The sequence below is a fragment of the Salmo salar genome, unplaced genomic scaffold, assembly GCF_905237065.1.
Source record: "Salmo salar unplaced genomic scaffold, Ssal_v3.1, whole genome shotgun sequence".
In the NCBI taxonomy this organism is placed as follows: Eukaryota; Metazoa; Chordata; class Actinopteri; order Salmoniformes; family Salmonidae; genus Salmo; species Salmo salar.
Window position 1 is genome coordinate 16,743 of NW_025548488.1, and position 22,931 is coordinate 39,673.

Consider the following 22,931-nt stretch of genomic DNA (forward strand, 5'->3'; position numbering starts at 1 on the left):
ACTCCAACACTATTTTTATTTACAAAACATGCATTTGTGTTTAGTGAGTCCGCCAGAACATATGCCGTAGGGATGACCACGCGATCTCTTGATAAGTGCGTAAATTTCACAATTTTCCTGTTCTGCTAAGCATTCAAAATGTAAAGAGTGCTTTGGGTTGTCAGGGAAAATGTATAGAATAAAAAGTACAATATTTTCTTTAGGAATGTAGTGAAGTAAAAGTTGTGAAAAATACAAATAGTAAAGTACAGATACCCAGAAAAACTACTTCAGTAGTAGTTTCAAGTAATTTTACTGAAGTACTTTACACCACTGGAAAGTCCAGTCGTTATCTTCATATCATATGAATTCATCATTGTAGACTTGTAAGTATATACATCAGGACCAATACTTAAGCCAAATAGTTGTAGTGTTTTACCCACCTGCTAACGGTCATACCAGTTCAGCTCTCAGTCCACTCTAACTGGGCCACATTTCCCCCTACAGCAGTATCCAGGAGGAAGCAACTTTACACAACATTCATATAGAAATGTGTGTTTATAGAATAACCATGAATGTCATGCAGCAGAATATGTGCTCAGCAGCTCGATGTTTTAGTTGGAGTACTGGTTGGTATATGTGAATCCTAGTTAGTGTACTGGTATATGTGAATCCTAGTTAGTGTACTGGTATATGTGAATCTTAGGTATTTCATTTTGTTGACGGTGATCCCAGTTCTCATACTAACGTCACAATATCACATGATGAGGGTGTGATAGCCCCAGTCCATAATCCCCTCTCACACAGTTCAATAGTTCATCTGGATCCACAACAAAACATTCATCAAAAGGACCCTTTATAACACACACATACCCTTCCCTCACAGGATCACACACACATCAGACAGCTTCAGCCTCACAGCCTTTATTCAGTGAACTGGTCTACATTCCACAGCTGGGATGGTGTTGCCTTCCTTCCTACAGACGTCTTCTTAAAAACCATGTCAAAAAGATATTCGAAATGGAAAAGAGAGATCGCTGGACACTTCCTGACCTTAATATGCATAGACCTTCACTTTATGGACTTCCCTGTCTTCACATTCTCTTTTTCTGTTGTAGTAATAGAATGTGTTGTCTCGACGCTGAAGCTTCTTTACAAAGCCAGTCTCAGGCCACCTGTCGATCTGAGACAAAGAAGCAATGCCATAATGACACATTCATCTTGTAGTGAACCAACTGTCAATGCTTTTTTTAGCCAGTGATTAAGGATTCATTTTTAAAGTTGTTTACCAAGTCAACTTGCTTTACTTGTTTGTATTCCAGTTCATCTCTGTAGCCTGCCTGTTGGAATCGGTATAAGTTCTCCACCTCGTCAGTCCATCGTTTGGCTCTGCTCATGGACTTTGGCGTGGCGTTTCCATCTAAGTAGACAGCACAAGACATTGTGCTGCGGAGAGGATGTCCACAGGCGACCTACGGGGAGCAAATAGTGGGCTCAGTTATACAAGTTCAAGAATCTCTATATACTGACATGACAGTCATGGACACGGAAATACATATAGGAAAAGTAAATAAACAATAAAACACCGTTTTAAAAAGAATGGCAATTACATAGTAGGCTATATGGGTAGGGGGATGATGATTTCCTGTTTCTCTCCGTCCTCCTGTCCTGGGGGGTAGAGAGTAGATGGGTGCAGCAGGTGGGTCTGCCTGTTACTGGTCAGATAGCCAGTCTCGGTACAGGACATTGTAGAGAGGAGAGCAGGCAGATACTGCTCTCTTAATTCTTACACACTAACCATCTTATTACCGAAAACATTTTATCTACATGTTTCTTAAGCTGATTTCCGTTTTAATATTCGTGCCCGAAACCAATCAAATGTAATTTGCATAGTTGACACTAACGTTGCCAAACGTACAGTAGCTAGCTAGCTAATATTTGAATGAAAGTTGCTAGCACTAGCTTCAGGCTACGGTAGATATAATATACAAGTCACAGTTCTGAAAATAGACTGAATCTGGCTAGCTAGCTAGCTAATATTTGAATGAAAGTTGCTAGCACTAGCTTCAGGCTACGGTAGATATAATATACAAGTCACAGTTCTGAAAATAGACTGAATCTGGCTAGCTAGCTATACATTTTATCTGCATTTGATTACTTACAGCTGAACGGGGCAAGTCTCACAGTCCCAAGAGTTGGTGATGAGGAAGTATTGTCTTTAGTTACCTAGCAACCCAAACCTACCTTCCTTCCGTCCTTCCTTCCTTCCTTCCATCCTTCCTTCCTTCCTTCCTACCTTCCTTCCTTCCTTCCTACCTTCCTTCCTTTCTTCCTTTCTTCCTTCCACCCTTCCTTCCTTCCTTCCTTCCTTCCTTCCATCCTTCCTTCCATCCTTCCTTCCTTCCTTCCTACCTTCCTTCCTTCCTTCCTTCCTACCTTCCTTCCTTTCTTCCTTTCTTCCTTCCACCCTTCCTTCCTTCCATCCTTCCTCCCTCTTCTTCCTCTCCTTCCTTCTTCTTCAACAAGGTGTTGTTTTTGTAACTGACTACTGCTAGCAACGTTGTAGTTATAGTGAGCAGGTAAAATGCAGATACAATCCTGGCCGTGGTATCGTTTAGTTTTGGCTCCCATCCACTAGGTGTCTTAGCTAACGTTAGCTATTCAAGTATCCCCGACTAAAAATGCGCCGACATGTCACCTAGCAGCAGTCAAAACGAGTGGGTCGGTCGTTTAGAAAATACTGGAGCTAATCTTCAATCAAAATGAGTTCGTTCGCTGGTCGTATGAAGGAGTATCCCAACATGTCTCTGGACCGTTTCGACAGGGAGAATCTACACGCAAGGGCTTATTTTTTATCTCACTGTCATAAAGGTAAAGAAACTCTGAGATACAGTGAACCAAACAGCAGTTAGCAAGCTAAAGATAACTAGCCAGGATGTGCTCTTAACGTTAAACTGTTACACAGTAAGACATGTAACTAGCTAACGTTAGCTACTGACATCATGTCTTTTTCTGCAGATCACATGAAGGGACTGAAGGGGCCTCTGTTGAAAAGAAAGTTGAAATTCAGGTGATTTCACAACGTTTTTTTTTATTTTATTTTGATGGTCTGAAAGTTCATTGAAACTGTTTTCAAGCTAACTGATGCTCTTAACGTTACTGTCTGTGTTCATTTGTTCCAGTCTGACAGTCAAACTGTACTGTTCATTTGTAACTAAGGAACTGTTGCTGAGCAACCCAAAATATGCCTTCTGGGAAGATCACATAGTAAGTAGTTGATTGTGAAAAATCATTCTGAATACTGAACACTAGTTATGGACGTATTGCTAGGTAAGCTTTGTGTAATTTAATGTGCTTTCCGTTTGTCTAGGTTGCTTTGGAACTGGAGAGTCCCACACTAATCACTTTAATAGATGAGGCTTCAGGAGAGGTTACGACACTGGGTCATCATTACAACACATATAGGGTCATATAAGGGCTGATCGCTGTTAGTTTGCTATATGACGGACTCTTTGATGACTGATAGTGTGTGTGTGTGTGTGTGTGTGTGTGTGTGTCCACAGAGAGAAGAACTTGTGGTGACTCTGCTTCCTGCAGGTCACTGTCCAGGCTCGGTCATGTGAGTACTGTGTGTGTGTGTGTATGTGTGTTTATGTGGTAATATGACATATCACCTGGCTTGTGTGTGTGTGTGGTACTATGACATATCACCTAGCTTGTGTGTGTTTGTGTGGTAATATGACATCACCTGGCTTGTTTGTGTGGTAATATGACATATCACCTGGCTTGTGTGTGTGTGTGTGTGTGTGTTTATGTGGTAATATGACATATCACCTAGCTTGTGTGTGTGTGTGTGTTAGTTAGACTTGTGTGATATATCATATATAGCTACTGTGTACTGGGATATTTACAAATACCGACAATTGTATATTTTTTGGGGGTGAGGGCCCTCTAAAGCTCTGAGCCTCGCAGGGGTGCATGCTACGCCACCGTTTATAACTATCATTTCCCTGGCTAAGATGTACTGAGTAAATGATCTCCAGCCAGGGCTCCAGCTGGTTCGCTAACTTGCTAGCTAAGATGTACTGAGTAAATGATCTCCAGCCAGGGCTCCAGCTGGTTTGCTAACTTGTTAGCTAAGATGTACTGAGTAAATGATCTCCAGCTGGTTTGCTAACTTGTTAGCTAAGATGTACTGAGTAAATGATGCCTGGGCTCCAGCTGGTTTGCTAACTTGCTAGCTAAGATGTACTGAGTAAATGATCTCCAGCCAGGGCTCCAGCTGGTTTGCTAACTTGTTAGCTAAGATGTACTGAGTAAATGATCTCCAGCCAGGGCTCCAGCTGGTTTGCTAACTTGTTAGCTAAGATGTACTGAGTAAATGATCTCCAGCCTGGGCTCCAGCTGGTTTGCTAACTTGTTAGCTAAGATGTACTGAGTAAATGATCTCCAGCAGGCTCCAGCTGGTTTGCTAACTGGTTAGCTAAGATGTACTGAGTAAATGATCTCCAGCTGGTTTGCTAACTTGTTAGCTAAGATGTACTGAGTAAATGATCTCCAGCTGGTTTGCTAACTTGCTAGCTAAGATGTACTGAGTAAATGATCTCCAGCCAGGGCTCCAGCTGGTTTGCTAACTTGTTAGCTAAGATGTACTGAGTAAATGATCTCCAGCCAGGGCTCCAGCTGGTTTGCTGACTTGTTAGCTAAGATGTACTGAGTAAATGATCTCCAGCTGGTTTGCTAACTTGTTAGCTAAGATGTACTGAGTAAATGATCTCCAGCTGGTTTGCTAACTTGTTAGCTAAGATGTACTGAGTAAATGATCTCCAGCTGGTTTGCTAACTTGCTAGCTAAGATGTACTGAGTAAATGATCTCCAGCCTGGGCTCCAGCTGGTTTGCTAACTTGTTAGCTAAGATGTACTGAGTAAATGATCTCCAGCCAGGGCTCCAGCTGGTTTGCTAACTTGTTAGCTAAGATGTACTGAGTAAATGATCTCCAGCTGGTTTGCTAACTTGTTAGCTAAGATGTACTGAGTAAATGATCTCCAGCTGGTTTGCTAACTTGTTAGCTAAGATGTACTAAATGATCTCCAGCTGGTTTGCTAACTTGTTAGCTAAGATGTACTGAGTAAATGATTCCAGCTGGTTTGCTAACTTGCTAGCTAAGATGTACTGAGTAAATGATCTCCAGCCAGGGCTCCAGCTGGTTTGCTAACTTGTTAGCTAAGATGTACTGAGTAAATGATGCTCCAGCTGGTTTGCTAACTTGTTAGCTAAGATGTACTGAGTAAATGATCTCCAGCTGGTTTGCTAACTTGCTAGCTAAGATGTACTGAGTAAATGATCTCCAGCTGGTTTGCTAACTTGTTAGCTAAGATGTACTGAGTAAATGATCTCCAGCCAGGGCTCCAGCTGGTTTGCTAACTTGTTAGTTAAGTGTTAGATGGCAACATCAAGCTTCCTGGTTACAGCAGACACAATCAATTCTGTGTAATATTTGTTTTGTTGCTAGCAGCAAACTGTGAGTAGCCTGTTGAGATAGTTGTATAACTGTATGAGCTGGGTTGTCTGTCCTTGCAATTTGTTTATGTGCGCTTGTTAGCATTTAGCTAGCGTCCGCTATGGGAATTCGCTAGTAATTTGTAAGCATTTGTTGGCACTCCAACCGAAAACATTAAGAACACCTGCTCTTTCCATGACAGACTGACCAGGTGAATCCAGGTGAAAGATATGATCCCTTATTGATGTCACTTGTTAAATCCTCTTCAAATCAGTGTAGATGAAGGGCAGGAGACATGTTAAAGAAGGATTTTTAAGCCTTGAGACTAATGAGACATGGATTGTGTATGTGTGCCATTCAGAGGGTGAATGTGCAAGACAAAATGTTGAAGTGCCTTTGAATAAGGTATGGTAGTAGGTGCCATGCGAACCGGTTTGTCAAGAACTGCAGTGCTGCTGGGACATCCAGCCAACATCCAGCCATCTTGGCACAACTGTGAGAAGCATAAGGGGGGGGGTGAGTGTTGGTGAGTGTAGAAACAATAAGAACACCTTCCTAATATTGAGTTGCCTCCCCCATTCGTTGGGGCGTGGACACTACAAGATGTCGAAAGCTTTCCACAGGGAAGCTGGCCCAATGATTCCCACAGTTGTGTCAAGTTGGCTGGATGTCCTTTGGGTGGTGGACCGTTCTTGATTACACAAAGGAAACTGTTGAGTGTGAGAAACCCAGCAACGTTGCAGTTCTTGACTCAAACTGGTGTGCCTGGCACCTACTACCATATGCCGTTCAAAGGCACTTAAATCTCTTGTCTTGCCCGTTCACCCTCTGAAAGGCACACACACACAATCCATGTCTCAATTGTCTCAAGACTTAAAACATGTCTCCTCCCCTTCATCTACACTGATTGAAGTGGATTTAACAAGTGACATTAATAAGGGATCATATCTTTCACCTGGTCAGTCTGTCATGGAAAGAGCAGGGGCTCTTAATGTTTTGTGTACAGGCGCACTGGTTTGCGTCAAGAACTGCAACGTTGCTGGGTTTTTCACACTCAACAGTTTCCCGGGTGAATCAAGAACTGCAACGTTGCTGGGTTTTTCACACTCAACAGTTTCCCGGGTGAATCAAGAACTGCAACGTTGCTGGGTTTTTCACACTCAACAGTTTCCCGGGTGAATCAAGAACTGGTATATATATATATATTAGTACCAGTCAAAAGTTTGGACACACCTACTCATTCAAGGGTTTTTCTTTATTTTTACTATTTTATACATTATCCATCAAAACTATGAAATAACACAATCAAAGTGTTAAACAAATCAAAATATATTTTAGATTCTTCAAAGTAGCCACCCTTTGCCTTTGACAGCTTTGCACACTCTTGGCATTCTCTCAACCAGCTTCACCTGGAATGCTTCTCCAACAGTCTTGAAGGAGTTCCCACATATGCTGAGCACTTGTTGGCTGCTTTTGCTTCACTCTGCAGTCCAACTCATCCCAAACCATCTCTATTGGGTTGAGGTCTGGTGATTGTGGAGGCCAGGTCATCTGATGCAGCACTCCATCACTCTCCTTCTTGATCAAATAGCCTTTACACAGCCTGGAGGTGTGTTTTGGGTCATTGTCCTGTTGAAAAACAAATGATATTCCCCTAAGCGCAGACCAGATGGGATGGCGTATCACTGCAGAATGCTGTGGTAGCCATGCTGGTTAAGTGTGCCTTGAATTCTAAATAAATCACAGACAGTGTCACCAGCAAAGCACCCCCACACCATCACACCTCCTCCTCCATGCTTCACGGTGGGAACCACACATGCAGAGATCATCCGTTCACCTACTCTGCGTCTCACAAAGACACGACGGTTGGAACCAAAAATACAACATTTGGACTCATCAGCCCAAAGGACATATTTCCACCTGTCTAATGTCCATTGCTCGTGTTTCTTGGCCCAAGCAAGTCTCTTCTTATTATTGGTGTCCTTTAGTAGTGGTTTCTTTGCAGCAATTCGACCATGGAGGCCTGATTCGGGGCGGCAGGTAGCCTAGTGGTTAGAGTGTTGGGCCATTAACCCAAAGGTTGGTGGATCGAATCACCGAGCTGACAAGGTAAAAATCTGTCGTTCTGCCCCTGAACAAGGAAGTTAACCCCACTGTTCCCTGATAGGCCGTCATTGTAAATAAGTTGTTCTTAACTGACTTGCCTCGTTAAATAAAAGTGAGAAAAAAAAGAAAAATAATCACGTAGTCTTGCAGTCTCCTCTGAACAGTTGATGTTGAGATGTGTCTGTTACTTGAACTCTGTGAAGCATTTATTTGGGCTGCAATCTGAGGTGCAGTTAACTACAATGAACTTGTTCTCTGCAGCAGAGGTAACTCTGGGTCTTCCTTTCCTGTGGCGGTCCTCATGAGAGCCAGTTTCATCATAGCGCTTGAGGGTTTTTTGCGACTGCACTTGAAAAATGTTCAAAGTTCTTTACATTTTTTGGATTGACTGACCTTCATGTCTTAAAGTAATGTTGATCGTTTCTCTTTGCTCATTTGAAATGTCCTTGCCATAATATGGACTTGATCTTTTACCAAATAGGGCTATCTTCTGTATACCACCCCTACCTTTTCACAACACAACTGGTTGGCTCAAATGCATTAATTCACTTTTAACAAGGCACACCTGTTAATTGAAATGGATTCCAGGTGACTACCTCATGAAGCTGGTTGAGAGAATACCAAGAGTGTGCAATGCTGTCATCAAGGCAAAGGGTGGCTACTTTTTGAAGAATCTCAAATATAATTTAACACATTTTTGGTTACTACATGATTCCATATGTGTTATTTCATAGTTTTGATGTCTTCACTATTATTCTACAATGTATAAAATAGTAAAAATTAAGAAAAAGCCTTGAATGAGTAGGTGTCCAAACTTTTTCCTGGGACTGAGATATATATATATATATTCATACCGTATACCCCGTTATGGTACAGGAACGATATGAAGGAAACCTGGATATCTCCCAACCCTAGTGTGTGTGTGTGTGTGTGTGTAGGTTCTTGGTAGAGGGGGCCCAGGGTGCGGTGTTGTACACAGGAGACTTCCGACTGGCGAAGGGGAGACGCCTCCAGGATAGAACTCCTCCACTCTGGGAGCAGGTAAACACACACACACACACACACTAAAACACACACACACACACATACACACACACACACACACACACACACACACACACACACACACCCTCCACTCTGGGAGCAGGTACACACACACACACACACCCTCCACTCTGGGAGCAGGTACACACACACACACACCCTCCACTCTGGGAGCAGGTACACACACACACACACACACTACACACACACACACACACACACACACACACACACACCCCTCCACTCTGGGAGCAGGTACACACACACACACACACACACACACACCCTCAACTCTGGGAGCAGGTAAACACACACACACACACACACACACACCCTCAACTCTGGGAGCAGGTAAACACACACACACACCCTCCACTCTGGGAGCAGGTACACACACACACACACACACACACACACACACACACACCCTCCACTCTGGGAGCAGGTACACACACACACACACACACACACTACCTACAGTATATACAGACAGAATGACTACCAAATACTAGCTAGAAGTTGATCATATCAGAGCTGTGAAGCAGAGCATGCTGGGTGATCTCCAGCTGAGAGGAGTCTAGTGACAGTTCCATCCATCCTGTGTTTCCCCTCCAGTTAGCTCTCGTTGTGTTAGCCAAGGCCAGTGTTTCCCCTCCAGTTAGCTCTCGTTGTGTTAGCCAAGGCCAGTGTTTCCCCTCCAGTTAGCTCTCGTTGTGTTAGCCAAGGCCAGTGTTTCCCCTCCAGTTAGCTCTCGTTGTGTTAGCCAAGGCCAGTGTTTCCCCTCCAGTTAGCTCTCGTTGTGTTAGCCAAGGCCAGTGTTTCCCCTCCAGTTAGCTCTCGTTGTGTTAGCCAAGGCCAGTGTTTCCCTCCAGTTAGCTCTCGGTAGCCAAGGCCAGCGTTTCCCCTCCAGTTAGCTCTCGTTGTGTTAGCCAAGGCCAGTGTTTCCCCTCCAGTTAGCTCTCGTTGTGTTAGCCAAGGCCAGTGTTTCCCCTCCAGTTAGCTCTCGTTGTGTTAGCCAAGGCCAGTGTGCGTCCTTGCTGATGTGGAAGTGTTTATGCGCTTGCCTACCTTATTGTCATGTTTTGTGGTTCTGCTAATGAAGTGTTTAGCGTGAGCTACCGTGAGCTAGCTACTGCGGGCTTGCTAGATCAGTTTTCACTGTCATGTTATTTTGACATTTAGCCCTGTGTTTGTATAGGATAATGTCCCTCACTACTTTGTTTATATACCCTGTAATTATATAGATGTACTTTATATGGATATTTCATTCCAAACTGTTTAGAAGTTTACATTTCAAGATCATTCAGTTGTGTGAGGCTCCCCTTTAATTAGTCACGTTGTTTAGCCTAGCGCTGCTGTTTAGCCTAGCGCTGCTGTTTAGCCTAGCGCTGCTGTTTAGCCTAGCGCTGCTGTTTAGCCTAGCGCTGCTGTTTAGCCTAGCGCTGCTGTTTAGCCTAGCGGTTGTTTTAGCCAGCGCCGGTGTTAGCCTAGCGGTTGTTTAGCCTAGCGCTGCTGTTTAGCCTTGTAGAGCATTAAGCCATTACAGCCATGCTATTGAAGTCACGCTGTAGAGCATTAAGCCATTACAGCCATGCTATTGAAGTCACGCTGTAGAGCATTAAGCCATTACAGCCATGCTATTGAAGTCACATTGTAGAGCATTAAGCCATTACAGCCATGCTATTGAAGTCGAATAGCATCAAATAGCCAACACGATATTCAACTTTTCAGGGAAGTTAGGAACCAGTATTAACAGGCAGTTAGGAAAGCTAAGGCTAGCTTTTTCAAACAGAAATTTGCATCCTGTAGCACAAACTCCAAAAAGTTCTGGGACACTGTAAAGTCCATGGAGAATAAGAGCACCTCCTCCCAGCTGCCCACTGCACTGAGGCTAGGAAACACTGTCACCACCGATAATTGAGAATTTCTAGAAGCATTTATCTGCGGCTGGCCATGCTTTCCACCTGGCTACCCTGACCCCGGTCAACAGCCCTGCACCCCCCCACAGCAACTTGCCCAAACCTCCCCCATTTCTCCTTCACCCAAATCCAGATAGCTGATGTTCTTAAAGAGTTGCAAAATCTGGACCCCTACAAATCATCTAGATCCTCTCTTTCTAAAATTATTCGCTGCAATTGTTGCAACCCCTATTACTAGCCTGTTCAACCTCTCTCTCGTATCGTCTGAGATCCCCAAAGATTGGAAAGCAGCTGCTGTCATCCCCCTCTTCAAAGGGGGAGACACTAGACCCAAACTGTTACATACCTATATCCATCCTACCCTGCCTTTCTAAGGTCTTCGAAAAGCCAAGTTAACAAACAGATCACCGACCATTTCGAATCCCACCGTACCTTCTCCGCTATGCAATCTGGTTTCAGAGCTGGTCATGGGTGCACCTCAGCCACGCTCAAGGTCCTAAACGATATCATAACCGCCATCGATAAGAGACATTACTGTGCAGCCGTATTCATCGACCTGGCCAAGGCTTTCAACTCTGTCAATCACCACATTCTTATCGGCAGACTCAACAGCCTTGGTTTCTCTAATGACTGCCTCGCCTGGTTCACCAACTACTTCTCAGACTGAGTTCAGTGTGTCAAATCGGAGGGCCTGTTGTCCGGACCTCTGGCAGTCTCTATGGGGGTGCCACAGGGTTCAATTCTCGGGCCGAATCTTTTCTCTTTATACATCAATGATGTCGCTCTTGCTGCTGGTGATTCTCTGATCCACCTCTACGCAGACGACACCATTCTGTATACTTCTGGCCCTTCTTTGGACACTGTGTTAACTAACCTCCAGACGAGCTTCAATGCCATACAACTCTCCTTCCGTGGCCTTCAACTGCTCTTAAACGCTAGTAAAACTAAATGCATGCTCTTCAACCGATCGCTGCCCGCACCTGCCCGCCCGTCCAGCATCACTACTCTGGACGGTTCTGACTTAGAATATGTGGACAACTACAAATACCTAGGTGTCTGGTTAGACTGTAAACTCTCCTTCCAGACTCACATTAAACATCTCCAATCCAAAATTAAATCTAGAATTGGCTTCCTATTTCACAACAAGCATCCTTCCCTCATGCTGCCAAACATACCCTCGTAAAACTGACTATCCTACTGATCCTTGACTTCAGCGATGTCATTTACAAAATAGCCTCCAACACTCTACTCAACAAGCTGGATGCAGTCTATCACAGTGCCATCCGTTTTGTCACCAAAGCCCCATATACTACCCACCACTGCGACCTGTACGCTCTCGTTGGCTGGCCCTCGCTTCATAATCGTCGCCAGACCCACTGGCTCCAGGTCATCTATAAGTCTCTGCTAGGTAAAGCCCCGCCTTATCTCAGCTCACTGGTCACCATAGCAACACCCACCTGTATCACGCTCTCCAGCAGGTATATCTCACTGGTCACCCCCAAAGCCTATTCCTCCTTTGGCCGCCTTTCCTTCCAGTTCTCTGCTGCCAATGACTGGAACGAACTGCAAAAATCATTGAAGCTGGAGACTCATATCTCCCTCACTAGCTTTAAGCACCAGCTGTCAGAGCAGCTCACAGATTACTGCACCTGTACATAGCCCATCAGTAAACAGCCCATCCAACTACCTCATCCCCATATTGTTATTTATTTTGCTCCTTTGCCCCCCAGTATCTCTACTTGCACATCTATCACTCCAGTGTTTAATTGCTAAATTGTAATTACTTCGCCACTATGGCCTATTTATTGCCTTACCTCCCTAATCTTACCCCATTTGCACACACTGTATATAGATTTTTTTTCTATTGTGTTATTGACTGTATGTTTGTTTATTCCATGTGTAACTCTGTGTTGTTGTATGTTGTCGAACTGCTTTGCTTTATCTTGGCCAGGTCACAGTTGTAAATGAGAACTTGTTCTCGCCACAAGGACTTGTTCTCAACTAGCCTAACCTGGTTAAATAAAGGACTTGTTCTCAACTAGCCTAACCTGGTTAAATAAAGGACTTGTTCTCAACTAGCCTAACCTGGTTAAATAAAGGACTTGTTCTCAACTGGCCTACCTGGTTAAATAAAGGACTTGTTCTCAACTAGCCTACCTGGTTAAATAAAGGACTTGTTCACTACTACCTTGGCATGGACCAACACAGTGCCTGAGGAAAGTATTCAGACCTCTTCACTTTTTCCACATTTTGTTACATTATTCTAAAATGGATTAGATACATTTTTCCTCTCATTAATCGATACACAATACCCCGTGACGACATCACAATACCCCGTGACGACATCACAATACCCCATAACGACCAACCCTAACGACATCACAATACCCGTAACAATACCCCGTGACGACATCACAATACCCCGTACGATACCCGTGCGACATCACAATACCCCGTGACGACATCACAATACCCCGCCAACACAAGTAACGACATCACAATACCCCATGACGACATCACAATACCCGTAACGACATCACAATACCCCGTAACGACAAAGCGAAAAGTTTTGTTAATTATAGCAAATGTATTAAAAGTAAAGAAATACCTTATTTACGTAAGTATTCAGACGCTTTGCTCTGAGACTCAAAAATACTGTAGAGCTCAGGTGCATCCTGTTTCCATTGATCATCCTTGATGTTTATACAACTTGATTGGAGTCCACCGGTGGTAAATTCAATTGATAGGACATGATTTGGAAAGGCACACACCTGTTTATATAAGGTCCCACAGTTGACAGGTAGAGCAGAAACCAAGCCATGAGGTCGAAGGAATCCTCCGTGAGAGCTCCGAGACAGGATTGTGTCAAGGCACAGATCTGGGGAAGGGTACCAAAACATTTCTGCAGTATTGAAGATCCCCAAGAACACAGTGGTCTCAATCATTCTCCAATAGAAGAAGTTTGGAACCACTAAGTCTCTGCCTAGAGCTGGCCGCCCGGCCAAACTGAGCAATCGGGGGAGAAGGGCCTTGGTCAGAGAGGTGACCAAGAACCCGATGGTCACTCTAACAGAGCTCCAGAGTTCCTCTGTGGAGATGGGAGAACCTTTCAGAAGGACAACCATCTCTGCAGCACTCCACCAATCAGGCCTTTATGGTAGAGTGGCCAGACGGAAGCCACTCCTCAGTAAAAGGCACATGACAGCCCGCTTGGAGTTTACCTAAAGGACTCTCAGACCATGAGAAACAAGATTGATCTCTTTGGCCTGAATGCCAAGCGTTACGTCTGGAGGAAACCTGCCACCATCCCTACGGTGAAGCATGGTGGCGGCGTCACGTCTGGAGGAAACCTGTCACCATCCCTACGGTGAGGCATGGTGGTGGCAGCGTCAAGTCTGGAGGAAACCTGCCACCATCCCTACGGTGAGGCGTGGTGGTGGCAGCGTCACGTCTGGAGGAGACCTGCCACCATCCCTACGGTGAGGCATGGTGGTGGCAGCGTCACGTCTGGAGGAAACCTGCCACCTTCCCTACGGTGAGGCATGGTGGTGGCAGCGTCACGTCTGGAGGTGACCTGCCACCATCCCTACGGTGAGGCTGGTGGTGGTAGCGTCACGTCTGGAGGTGAGGCATGGTGGTGGCAGCGTCACGTCTGGAGGAGACCTGCCACCATCCCTACGGTGAGGCATGGTGGTGGCAGCGTCACGTCTGGAGGAAACCTGCCACCTTCCCTACGGTGAGGCATGGTGGTGGCAGCGTCACGTCTGGAGGAGACCTGCCACCATCACTACGGTGATGGGCGGTGGTAGCGTCACGTCTGGAGGTGAGGCATGGTGGTGGCAGCGTCACGTCTGGAGGAGACCTGCCACCATCCCCTACGGTGAGGCATGGTGGTGGCAGCGTCACGTCTGGAGGAGACCTGCCACCATCCCTACGGTGAGGCATGGTGGTGGCAGCGTCACGTCTGGAGGAGACCTGCCACCATCCCTACGGTGAGGCTTGGTGGTGGCAGCGTCACGTCTGGAGGAGACCTGCCACCATCCCTACGGTGAGGCTTGGTGGTGGCAGCGTCACGTCTGGAGGAGACCTGCCACCATCCCTACGGTGAGGCTTGGTGGTGGCAGCGTCACGTCTGGAGGAGACCTGCCACCATCCCTACGGTGATGCATGGTGGTGGCAGCGTCACGTCTGGAGGAGACCTGCCACCATCCCTACGGTGAGGCATGGTGGTGGCAGCGTCACGTCTGGAGGAAACCTGCCACCATCCCTACGGTGAGGCTTGGTGGTGGCAGCGTCACGTCTGGAGGAGACCTGCCACCATCCCTACGGTGAGGCTTGGTGGTGGCAGCGTCACGTCTGGAGGAGACCTGCCACCATCCCTACGGTGAGGCTTGGTGGTGGCAGCGTCACGTCTGGAGGAAACCTGCCACCATCCCTACGGTGAGGCATGGTGGTGGCAGCGTCACGTCTGGAGGAAACCTGCCACCATCCCTACGGTGAGGCATGGTGGTGGCAGCGTCACGTCTGGAGGAAACCTGCCACCATCCCTACGGTGAAGCATGGTGGTGGCAGCATCATGCTGTGGGGATGTTTTTCAGTAGCAGGGAGTCAGGAGAAAAGGGAAAAAAGAGCAAAGACAGAGATCCTTGATGAAAACCTGCTTCAGAGCACTCAGGACCTCAGACTGGGGTGAAGGTTCACCTTCTAACAGGACAACGACCCTAAGCACAGAGCCAAGACAACCCAGGAGTGGCTTCGGGACAAGTCTCTGGATGTCCTTGAGTGGCCCAGGCAGAGCACGGGAATTTAACCCGATTGAACATCTCTGGAGAGACCTGAAAATAGCTGTGCAGCAACGCTCCCCATCCAACCTGACAGAGCTTGAGAGGATCTGCAGAGAAGAATGGGAGATCCTTCCCAAATACAGGTGTGCCAAGCTTGTAGCGTCATACCCAAGAAGACTCAAGGCTGTAATCTCTGACAAAGGTGCTTCAACAAAGTACTAAGTAAAGGGTCTGAATTCTTATGTAAACATATTTTTAAAAAGTAAAAAAATGTTTTTGATTTGTCATTATGGGGTATTGTGATGTCATTATGGGGTATTGTGATGTCATTGTGATGTCATTATGGGGTATTGTGATGTCATTATGGGGTATTGTGATGTCATTATGGGGTATTGTGATGTCATTGTGATGTCATTATGGGGTATTGTGATGTCATTATGGGGTATTGTGATGTCATTATGGGGTATTGGGTGTAGACTGATGAGGGGAAAAAACAACTTCCTCAATTTTAGAATGAGGCTGTAACAAAACAAAATGTCAAATTCAAGGGGTCTTAATACTCTGAACGCACTGTAGGAGCTCAAACCAGGAAAAACATTAATGATGGAGCTGTTATACAATACACAGCCAACCACATATTACACATGGCAGAAAAACAAACAGATTTAAGATGTTTTTGGTACATAACTGGTAATAGTCTAAATTAAACAAATTCAGATTTAGACTACAATTATAGTGAATTTGTATTTGATTCTGAATAGTTTAGTGTATTATGGTCGAGATGGTTTAATGATGCTGGAGATTCCCAGTACGGGCCGGAGATTCCCAGTACGGGCCGGAGATTCCCAGTACGGGCCGGAGGTTCCCAGTACGGGCCGGAGGTTCCCAGTACGGGCCGGAGGTTCCCAGTACGGGCCGGAGGTTCCCAGTACGGGCCGGAGATTCAGTGTACGGGCCGGAGATTCCCAGTACGGGCCCAGATGGGATTGGAGCATCTACATTTAGAAAAGTTGACCATAATCCACTGTGATGTTCTGTGCCCATATTGTGAATCAGCATCATTAAACCTCCTCGACCCTAAAAACTGTCTTGGTAAAACCTGGACAATATACAGTCACCCTAACCAGCACACACCAGGTAAAACCTGGACAATATACAGTCACCCTAACCAGCACACACCAGGTAAAACCTGGACAATATACAGTCACCTAACCAGCACACACCAGGTAAAACCTGGACAATATACAGTCACCCTAACCAGCACACACCAGGTAAAACCTGGACAATATACAGTCACCCTAACCAGCACACACCAGGTAAAACCTGGACAATATACAGTCACCCTAACCAGCACACACCAGGTAAAACCTGGACAATATACAGTCACCCTAACCAGCACACACCAGGTAAAACCTGGACAATATACAGTCACCCTAACCAGCACACACCAGGTAAAACCTGGACAATATACAGTCACCCTAACCAGCACACACCAGGTAAAACCTGGACAATATACAGTCACCCTAACCCAGAACACACCAGGTAAAACCTGGACAATATACAGTCACCCTAACCAGCACACACCAGGTAAAACCTGGACAATATACAGTCACCTAACCAGCACACACCAGGTAAAACCTGGACAATATACAGTCACCCTAACCAGCACACACCAGGTAAAACCTGGACAATATACAGTCACCCTAACCAGCACACACCAGGTAAAACCTGGACAATATACAGTCACCCTAACCAGCACACACCAGGTAAAACCTGGACAATATACAGTCACCCTAACCAGCACACACCAGGTAAAACCTGGACAATATACAGTCACCCTAACCAGCACACACCAGGTAAAACCTGGACAATATACAGTCACCCTAACCAGCACACACCAGGTAAAACCTGGACAATATACAGTCACCCTAACCAGCACACAGTAAAACCTGGACAATATACCCGTAGTAACCCTAACCAGCACACACCAGGTAAAACCTGGCAATATACAGTCACCCTAACCAGCACACCCCAGGTAAAACCTGGACAATATACAGTCACCCTAACCAGCACACACCAGGTAAAACCTGGACAAGTATACAGTCACCCTAACCTAACATAGTAACCCTATAATAACCCTGTAGTAACCCCTATAATAACCCTATAGTAACCCTATAATAACCCTATAGTAACCCTATAGTAACCCTATAATAACCCTATAGTAACCCTATAGTAACCCTATAGTAACCCTATAGTAACCCTATAGTAACCCTATAGTAACCCCTATAGTAACTGCCTATAGTAACCCCTATAGTAACCCTATAGTAACCCCTATAGTAACCCTGTAGTAACCCCTATAGTAACCCTATAGTAACCCTATAATAACCCCTATAGTAACCCCTATAGTAACCCTATAATAACCCTATAGTAACCCCTATAATAACCCTATAGTAACCCTATAATAACCCTATAGTAACCCCTATAGTAACCCTATAATAACCCTATAGTAACCCTATAGCGAACCCTATAATGAACCCTATAGTAACCCTATAGTAACCCTATAGTAAACCCTATAGTAAGACCTATAATAACCCTATAGTAACCCTATAATAACCCCTGTAGTAACCCTATAGTAACCCTATAATAACCCTATAGTAACCCTGTAGTAACCCTGTAATAACCCTGTAGTAACCCTATAGTAACCCTGTAGTGACCCTATAGTAACCCCGTAGTAACCCTATAATAACCCTGTAGTAACCCTATAGTAACCCTATATGGTAACCCTATAGTAACCCCATAGTAACCCTATAGTAACCCTATAATAACCCCTGTAGTAACCCTATAATAACCCTATAGTAACCCTATAGTAACCCTATAATAACCCTGTAGTAACCCTATAGTAACCCTATAATAACCCTATAATAACCCTATAGTAACCCTATAGTAACCCTGTAGTAACCCTATAGTAACCCCTATAATAACCCTGTAGTAACCCTATAATAACCCTATAGTAACCCCATAGTAACCCTATAATAACCCTATAGTAACCCTATAGTAACCCTATAGTAACCCTATAATAACCCTATAGTAACCCTATAATAACCCTATAGTAACCCTATAATAACCCTATAGTAACCCTATAGTAACCCTGTGCTGTGTTGTTTCAGGGTGAAAGACATCAAGAGTGTGTATCTGGACTCCACCTTTTACGACCCTCGCTTCTACCAGATCCCCAGCAGGGTGAGTGTGTGGGATTCTGAGAGAGCTACAGAGAGAGAGAGAGAGAGAGAGAGAGAGAGAGAGAGGGGGGAGAGAGAGCTACAGCGAGAGAGAGAGAGAGGGGGAGAGCTAGAGAGAGGGGAGGAGAGAGAGCTACAGAGAGAGAGAGAGGGGGAGAGAGAGAGGAGAGGGGGAGAGAGAGAGAGCTACAGAGAGACAGAGCGAGAGCTAGAGAGAGAGAGGGGGAGGGGGAGAGCTTGAGAGAGAGCTACAGAGAGAGAGAGAGAGGGGGGAGAGAGAGCTAGAGAGAGAGAGAGAGAGAGTGTGTGTGTGTAGGAGACGTGTCTACATGCTATCCAGGGCCTGGTACAGGACTGAGTCATTAGGAGTGTGTGTGTGTGTGTGTGTGTGTGTGTGTGTGTGTGTGTGTGTGTGTGTGTGTGTGTGTGTGTGTGTGTGTGTGTGTGTGTGTGTGTGTGTGTGGAGACCTGTCTACATGCTATCCAGGACCTGGTACAGGACTGGATCAGTAGGAGTGTGCGCCACACAGTGTGGCTGAACTGTAAGGCTGCGTATGGATATGAATACCTCTTCACTAACCTGGCGAACGAGTTTCACACACAGGTCGGTGACCAACACTTAATAAGGATCGGACCCTTTTTTTCCATTTCTGCCTAAAATGACAAATCCAAATCTAACTGCCTGAAGCGAGGATATGCATATTATTGGTACCATTTGAAAGGAAACACTTTGAAGTTTGTGGAAATGTGAAAGGAATGTAGGAGAATATAACACAATAGATCTGGTAAATGAAAAAACAAACCGTTTTTTTGTTCCGTCATCTTTGAAATGCAAGAGAAAGGCCATAATGTATTATTCCAGCCCAGGTGCCACTAGATGGCAGCAGTACAACGTTTTAGACTGATCCAATGAACCATTGCATTTTGTTCAAAATGTATCAAGACTGCCCAATTGGTTTATTAATAACTTTAAGTTCATAACTGTGCACTCTCCTCAAACAATAGCATGGTATTCTTTCACTGTAATAGCTACTGGTAATTGGACAGTGCAGTTAGATTAACAAGAATTTAAGCTTTCTGCCAATATCAGATATGTCTATGTCCTGGGAAATGTTCCTGTTACTTACAACCTCATGCTAATCCCATTAGCCTACGTTAGCTTAACCGACCCGTGGATGGGACACCGATCCCGATGAAGTTTTAAACACACACTTTGTTAAGCAGGAGAAATAATGCCACATGGTGTGTTGTAGATTCATGTCAACAACCTGGACATGTTTAAGAAGATGCCAGAGATTCTGAGTCATGTGACCACGGATCGAGCCACTCAGATCCATGCCTGCCGTCACCCCAAGGTAACGCTGCTACACGCCCACTTTCTCTTAGCAACCCCTAACCAATAGGAACATGGTGTGGTGAGGAGTCCTAACCAATAGGAACATGGTGTGTAGGGGGAGGAGTCCTAACCAATAGAAACATGGTGTTTAGGGGGAGGAGTCCTAACCAATAGAAACATGGTGTGTAGGGGAGGGAGTCCTAACCAATAGAAACATGGTGTGTTTAGGGGGAGGAGTCCTAACCAATAGGAACATGGTGTTTAGGGGGAGGAGTCCTAACCAATAGGAACATGGTGTTTAGGGGGAGGAATCCTAACCAATAGGAACATGGTGTGTGTAGGGGGAGGAGTCCTAACCAATAGGAACATGGTGTTTAGGGGGGGAGGGAGTCCTAACCAATAGAAACATGGTGTTTAGGGGGAGGAGTCCTAACCAATAGGAACATGGTGTTTAGGGGGAGGAGTCCTAACCAATAGGAACATGGTGTGGTGAGGAGTCCTAACCAATAGGAACATGGTGTGGTGAGGACTCCTAACCAATAGGAACATGGTGTTTAGGGGGAGGAGTCCTAACCAATAGGAACATGGTGTTTAGGGGAGGAGTCCTAACCAATAGGAACATGGTGTTTAGGGGGAGGAGTCCTAACCAATAGGAACATGGTGTGGTGAGGAGTCCTAACCAATAGAAACATGGTGTTTAGGGGGGAGGAGTCCTAACCAATAGGAACATGGTGTTTAGGGGAGGAGTCCTAACCAATAGGAACATGGTGTGGTGAGGAGTCCTAACCAATAGAAACATGGTGTTTAGGGGAGGAGTCCTAACCAATAGGAACATGGTGTTTAGGGGGAGGAGTCCTAACCAATAGGAACATGGTGTTTAGGGGGAGGAGTCCTAACCAATAGGAACATGGTGTTTAGGGGGAGGAGTCCTAACCAATAGGAACATGGTGTTTAGGGGGGAGGAGTCCTAACCAATAGGAACTTGGTGTGGTGAGGAGTCCTAACCAATAGGAACATGGTGTTTAGGGGGAGGAGTCCCAACCAATAGGAACATGATGTGGTGAGGAGTCCTAACCAATAGGAACATGGTGTGTGTAGGGGGAGGAGTCCTAACCAATAGGAACATGGTGTTTAGGGGGAGGAGTCCTAACCAATAGGAACATGGTGTGGTGAGGAGTCCTAACCAATAGGAACATGGTGTTTAGGGGGAGGAGTCCTAACCAATAGGAACATGGTGTTTAGGGGGAGGAGTCCTAACCAATAGGAACTTGGTGTGGTGAGGAGTCCTAACCAATAGGAACATGATGTTTAGGGGGAGGAGTCCTAACCAATAGGAACATGGTGTTTAGGGGAGGAGTCCTAACCAATAGGAACATGGTGTGGTGAGGAGTCCTAACCAATAGGAACATGGTGTTTAGGGGGAGGAGTCCTAACCAATAGGAACATGGTGTTTAGGGGAGGAGTCCTAACCAATAGGAACATGGTGTTTAGGGGGAGGAGTCCTAACCAATAGGAACATGGTGTTTAGGGGGAGGAGTCCTAACCAATAGGAACATGGTGTTTAGGGGGAGGAGTCCTAACCAATAGGAACATGGTGTTTAGGGGGAGGAGTCCTAACCAATAGGAACATGATGTTTAGGGGGAGGAGTCCTAACCAATAGGAACATGGTGTTTAGGGGGAGGAGTCCTAACCAATAGGAACATGGTGTGGTGAGGAGTCCTAACCAATAGGAACATGGTGTTTAGGGGAGGAGTCCTAACCAATAGGAACATGGTGTTTAGGGGGAAGAGTCCTAACCAATAGGAACATGATGGGGTGAGGAGTCCTAACCAATAGGAACATGGTGTGTGTAGGGGGAGGAGTCCTAACCAATAGGAACATGGTGTTTAGGGGGAGGAGTCCTAACCAATAGGAACTTGGTGTGGTGAGGAGTCCTAACCAATAGGAACATGGTGTTTAGGGGGAGGAGTCCTAACCAATAGGAACATGATGTGGTGAGGAGTCCTAACCAATAGGAACATGGTGTGTGTAGGGGGAGGAGTCCTAACCAATAGGAACATGGTGTTTAGGGGGAGGAGTCCTAACCAATAGGAACATGGTGTTTAGGGGGAGGAGTCCTAACCAATAGGAACTTGGTGTGGTGAGGAGTCCTAACCAATAGGAACATGGTGTTTAGGGGGAGGAGTCCTAACCAATAGGAACATGGTGTTGAGGGGGAGGAGTCCTAACCAATAGGAACATGGTGTTGAGGGGGAGGAGTCCTAACCAATAGGAACATGGTGTTTAGGGGGAGGAGTCCTAACCAATAGGAACATGGTGTTTAGGGGGAGGAGTCCTAACCAATAGGAACATGGTGTTTAGGGGGAGGAGTCCTAACCAATAGGAACATGGTGTTTAGGGGAGGAGTCCTAACCAATAGAAACATGGTGTTTAGGGGGAGGAGTCCTAACCAATAGGAACATGGTGTTTAGGGGGAGGAGTCCTAACCAATAGGAACATGGTGTTTAGGGGGAGGAGTCCTAACCAATAGGAACATGGTGTTTAGGGGGGAGGAGTCCTAACCAATAGGAACATGGTGTTTAGGGGGAGGAGTCCTAACCAATAGGAACATGGTGTTTAGGGGAGGAGTCCTAACCAATAGGAACATGGTGTTTAGGGGGAGGAGTCCTAACCAATAGGAACATGGTGTTTAGGGGGAGGAGTCCTAACCAATAGGAACATGGTGTTTAGGGGGAGGAGTCCTAACCAATAGAAACATGGTGTTTAGGGGGAGGAGTCCTAACCAATAGGAACATGGTGTTTAGGGGGAGGAGTCCTAACCAATAGGAACATGGTGTTTAGGGGGAGGAGTCCTAACCAATAGGAACATGGTGTTTAGGGGGAGGAGTCCTAACCAATAGGAACATGGTGTTTAGGGGGAGGAGTCCTAACCAATAGGAACATGGTGTTTAGGGGGAGGAGTCCTAACCAATAGGAACATGGTGTTTAGGGGAGGAGTCCTAACCAATAGGAACATGGTGTT

General features: G+C 45.6%; 1 protein-coding gene across 2 annotated transcripts; it reads right to left on the bottom strand.

The window, feature by feature from the left end:
- Positions 1-887: 887 nt before the first annotated feature.
- Positions 888-2,610, bottom strand: LOC123733098 (meiosis expressed gene 1 protein homolog). 2 transcript variants are annotated; one of them, XM_045712439.1, is made up of 3 exons: positions 2,416-2,610; positions 1,287-1,451; positions 888-1,162 (listed from the first exon to the last, which is right to left on the bottom strand). In XM_045712439.1, exons 1-3 carry the CDS (start codon positions 2,608-2,610, stop codon positions 1,034-1,036), a joined length of 489 nt encoding a protein of 162 aa, XP_045568395.1. In that variant the 3' UTR covers positions 888-1,033. The 2 variants fall into 2 exon arrangements, with proteins under 2 accessions (XP_045568395.1, XP_045568393.1); XM_045712437.1 differs by having other exon boundaries at positions 1,269-1,451.
- Between the last annotated feature and the right edge of the window lie 20,321 nt (positions 2,611-22,931).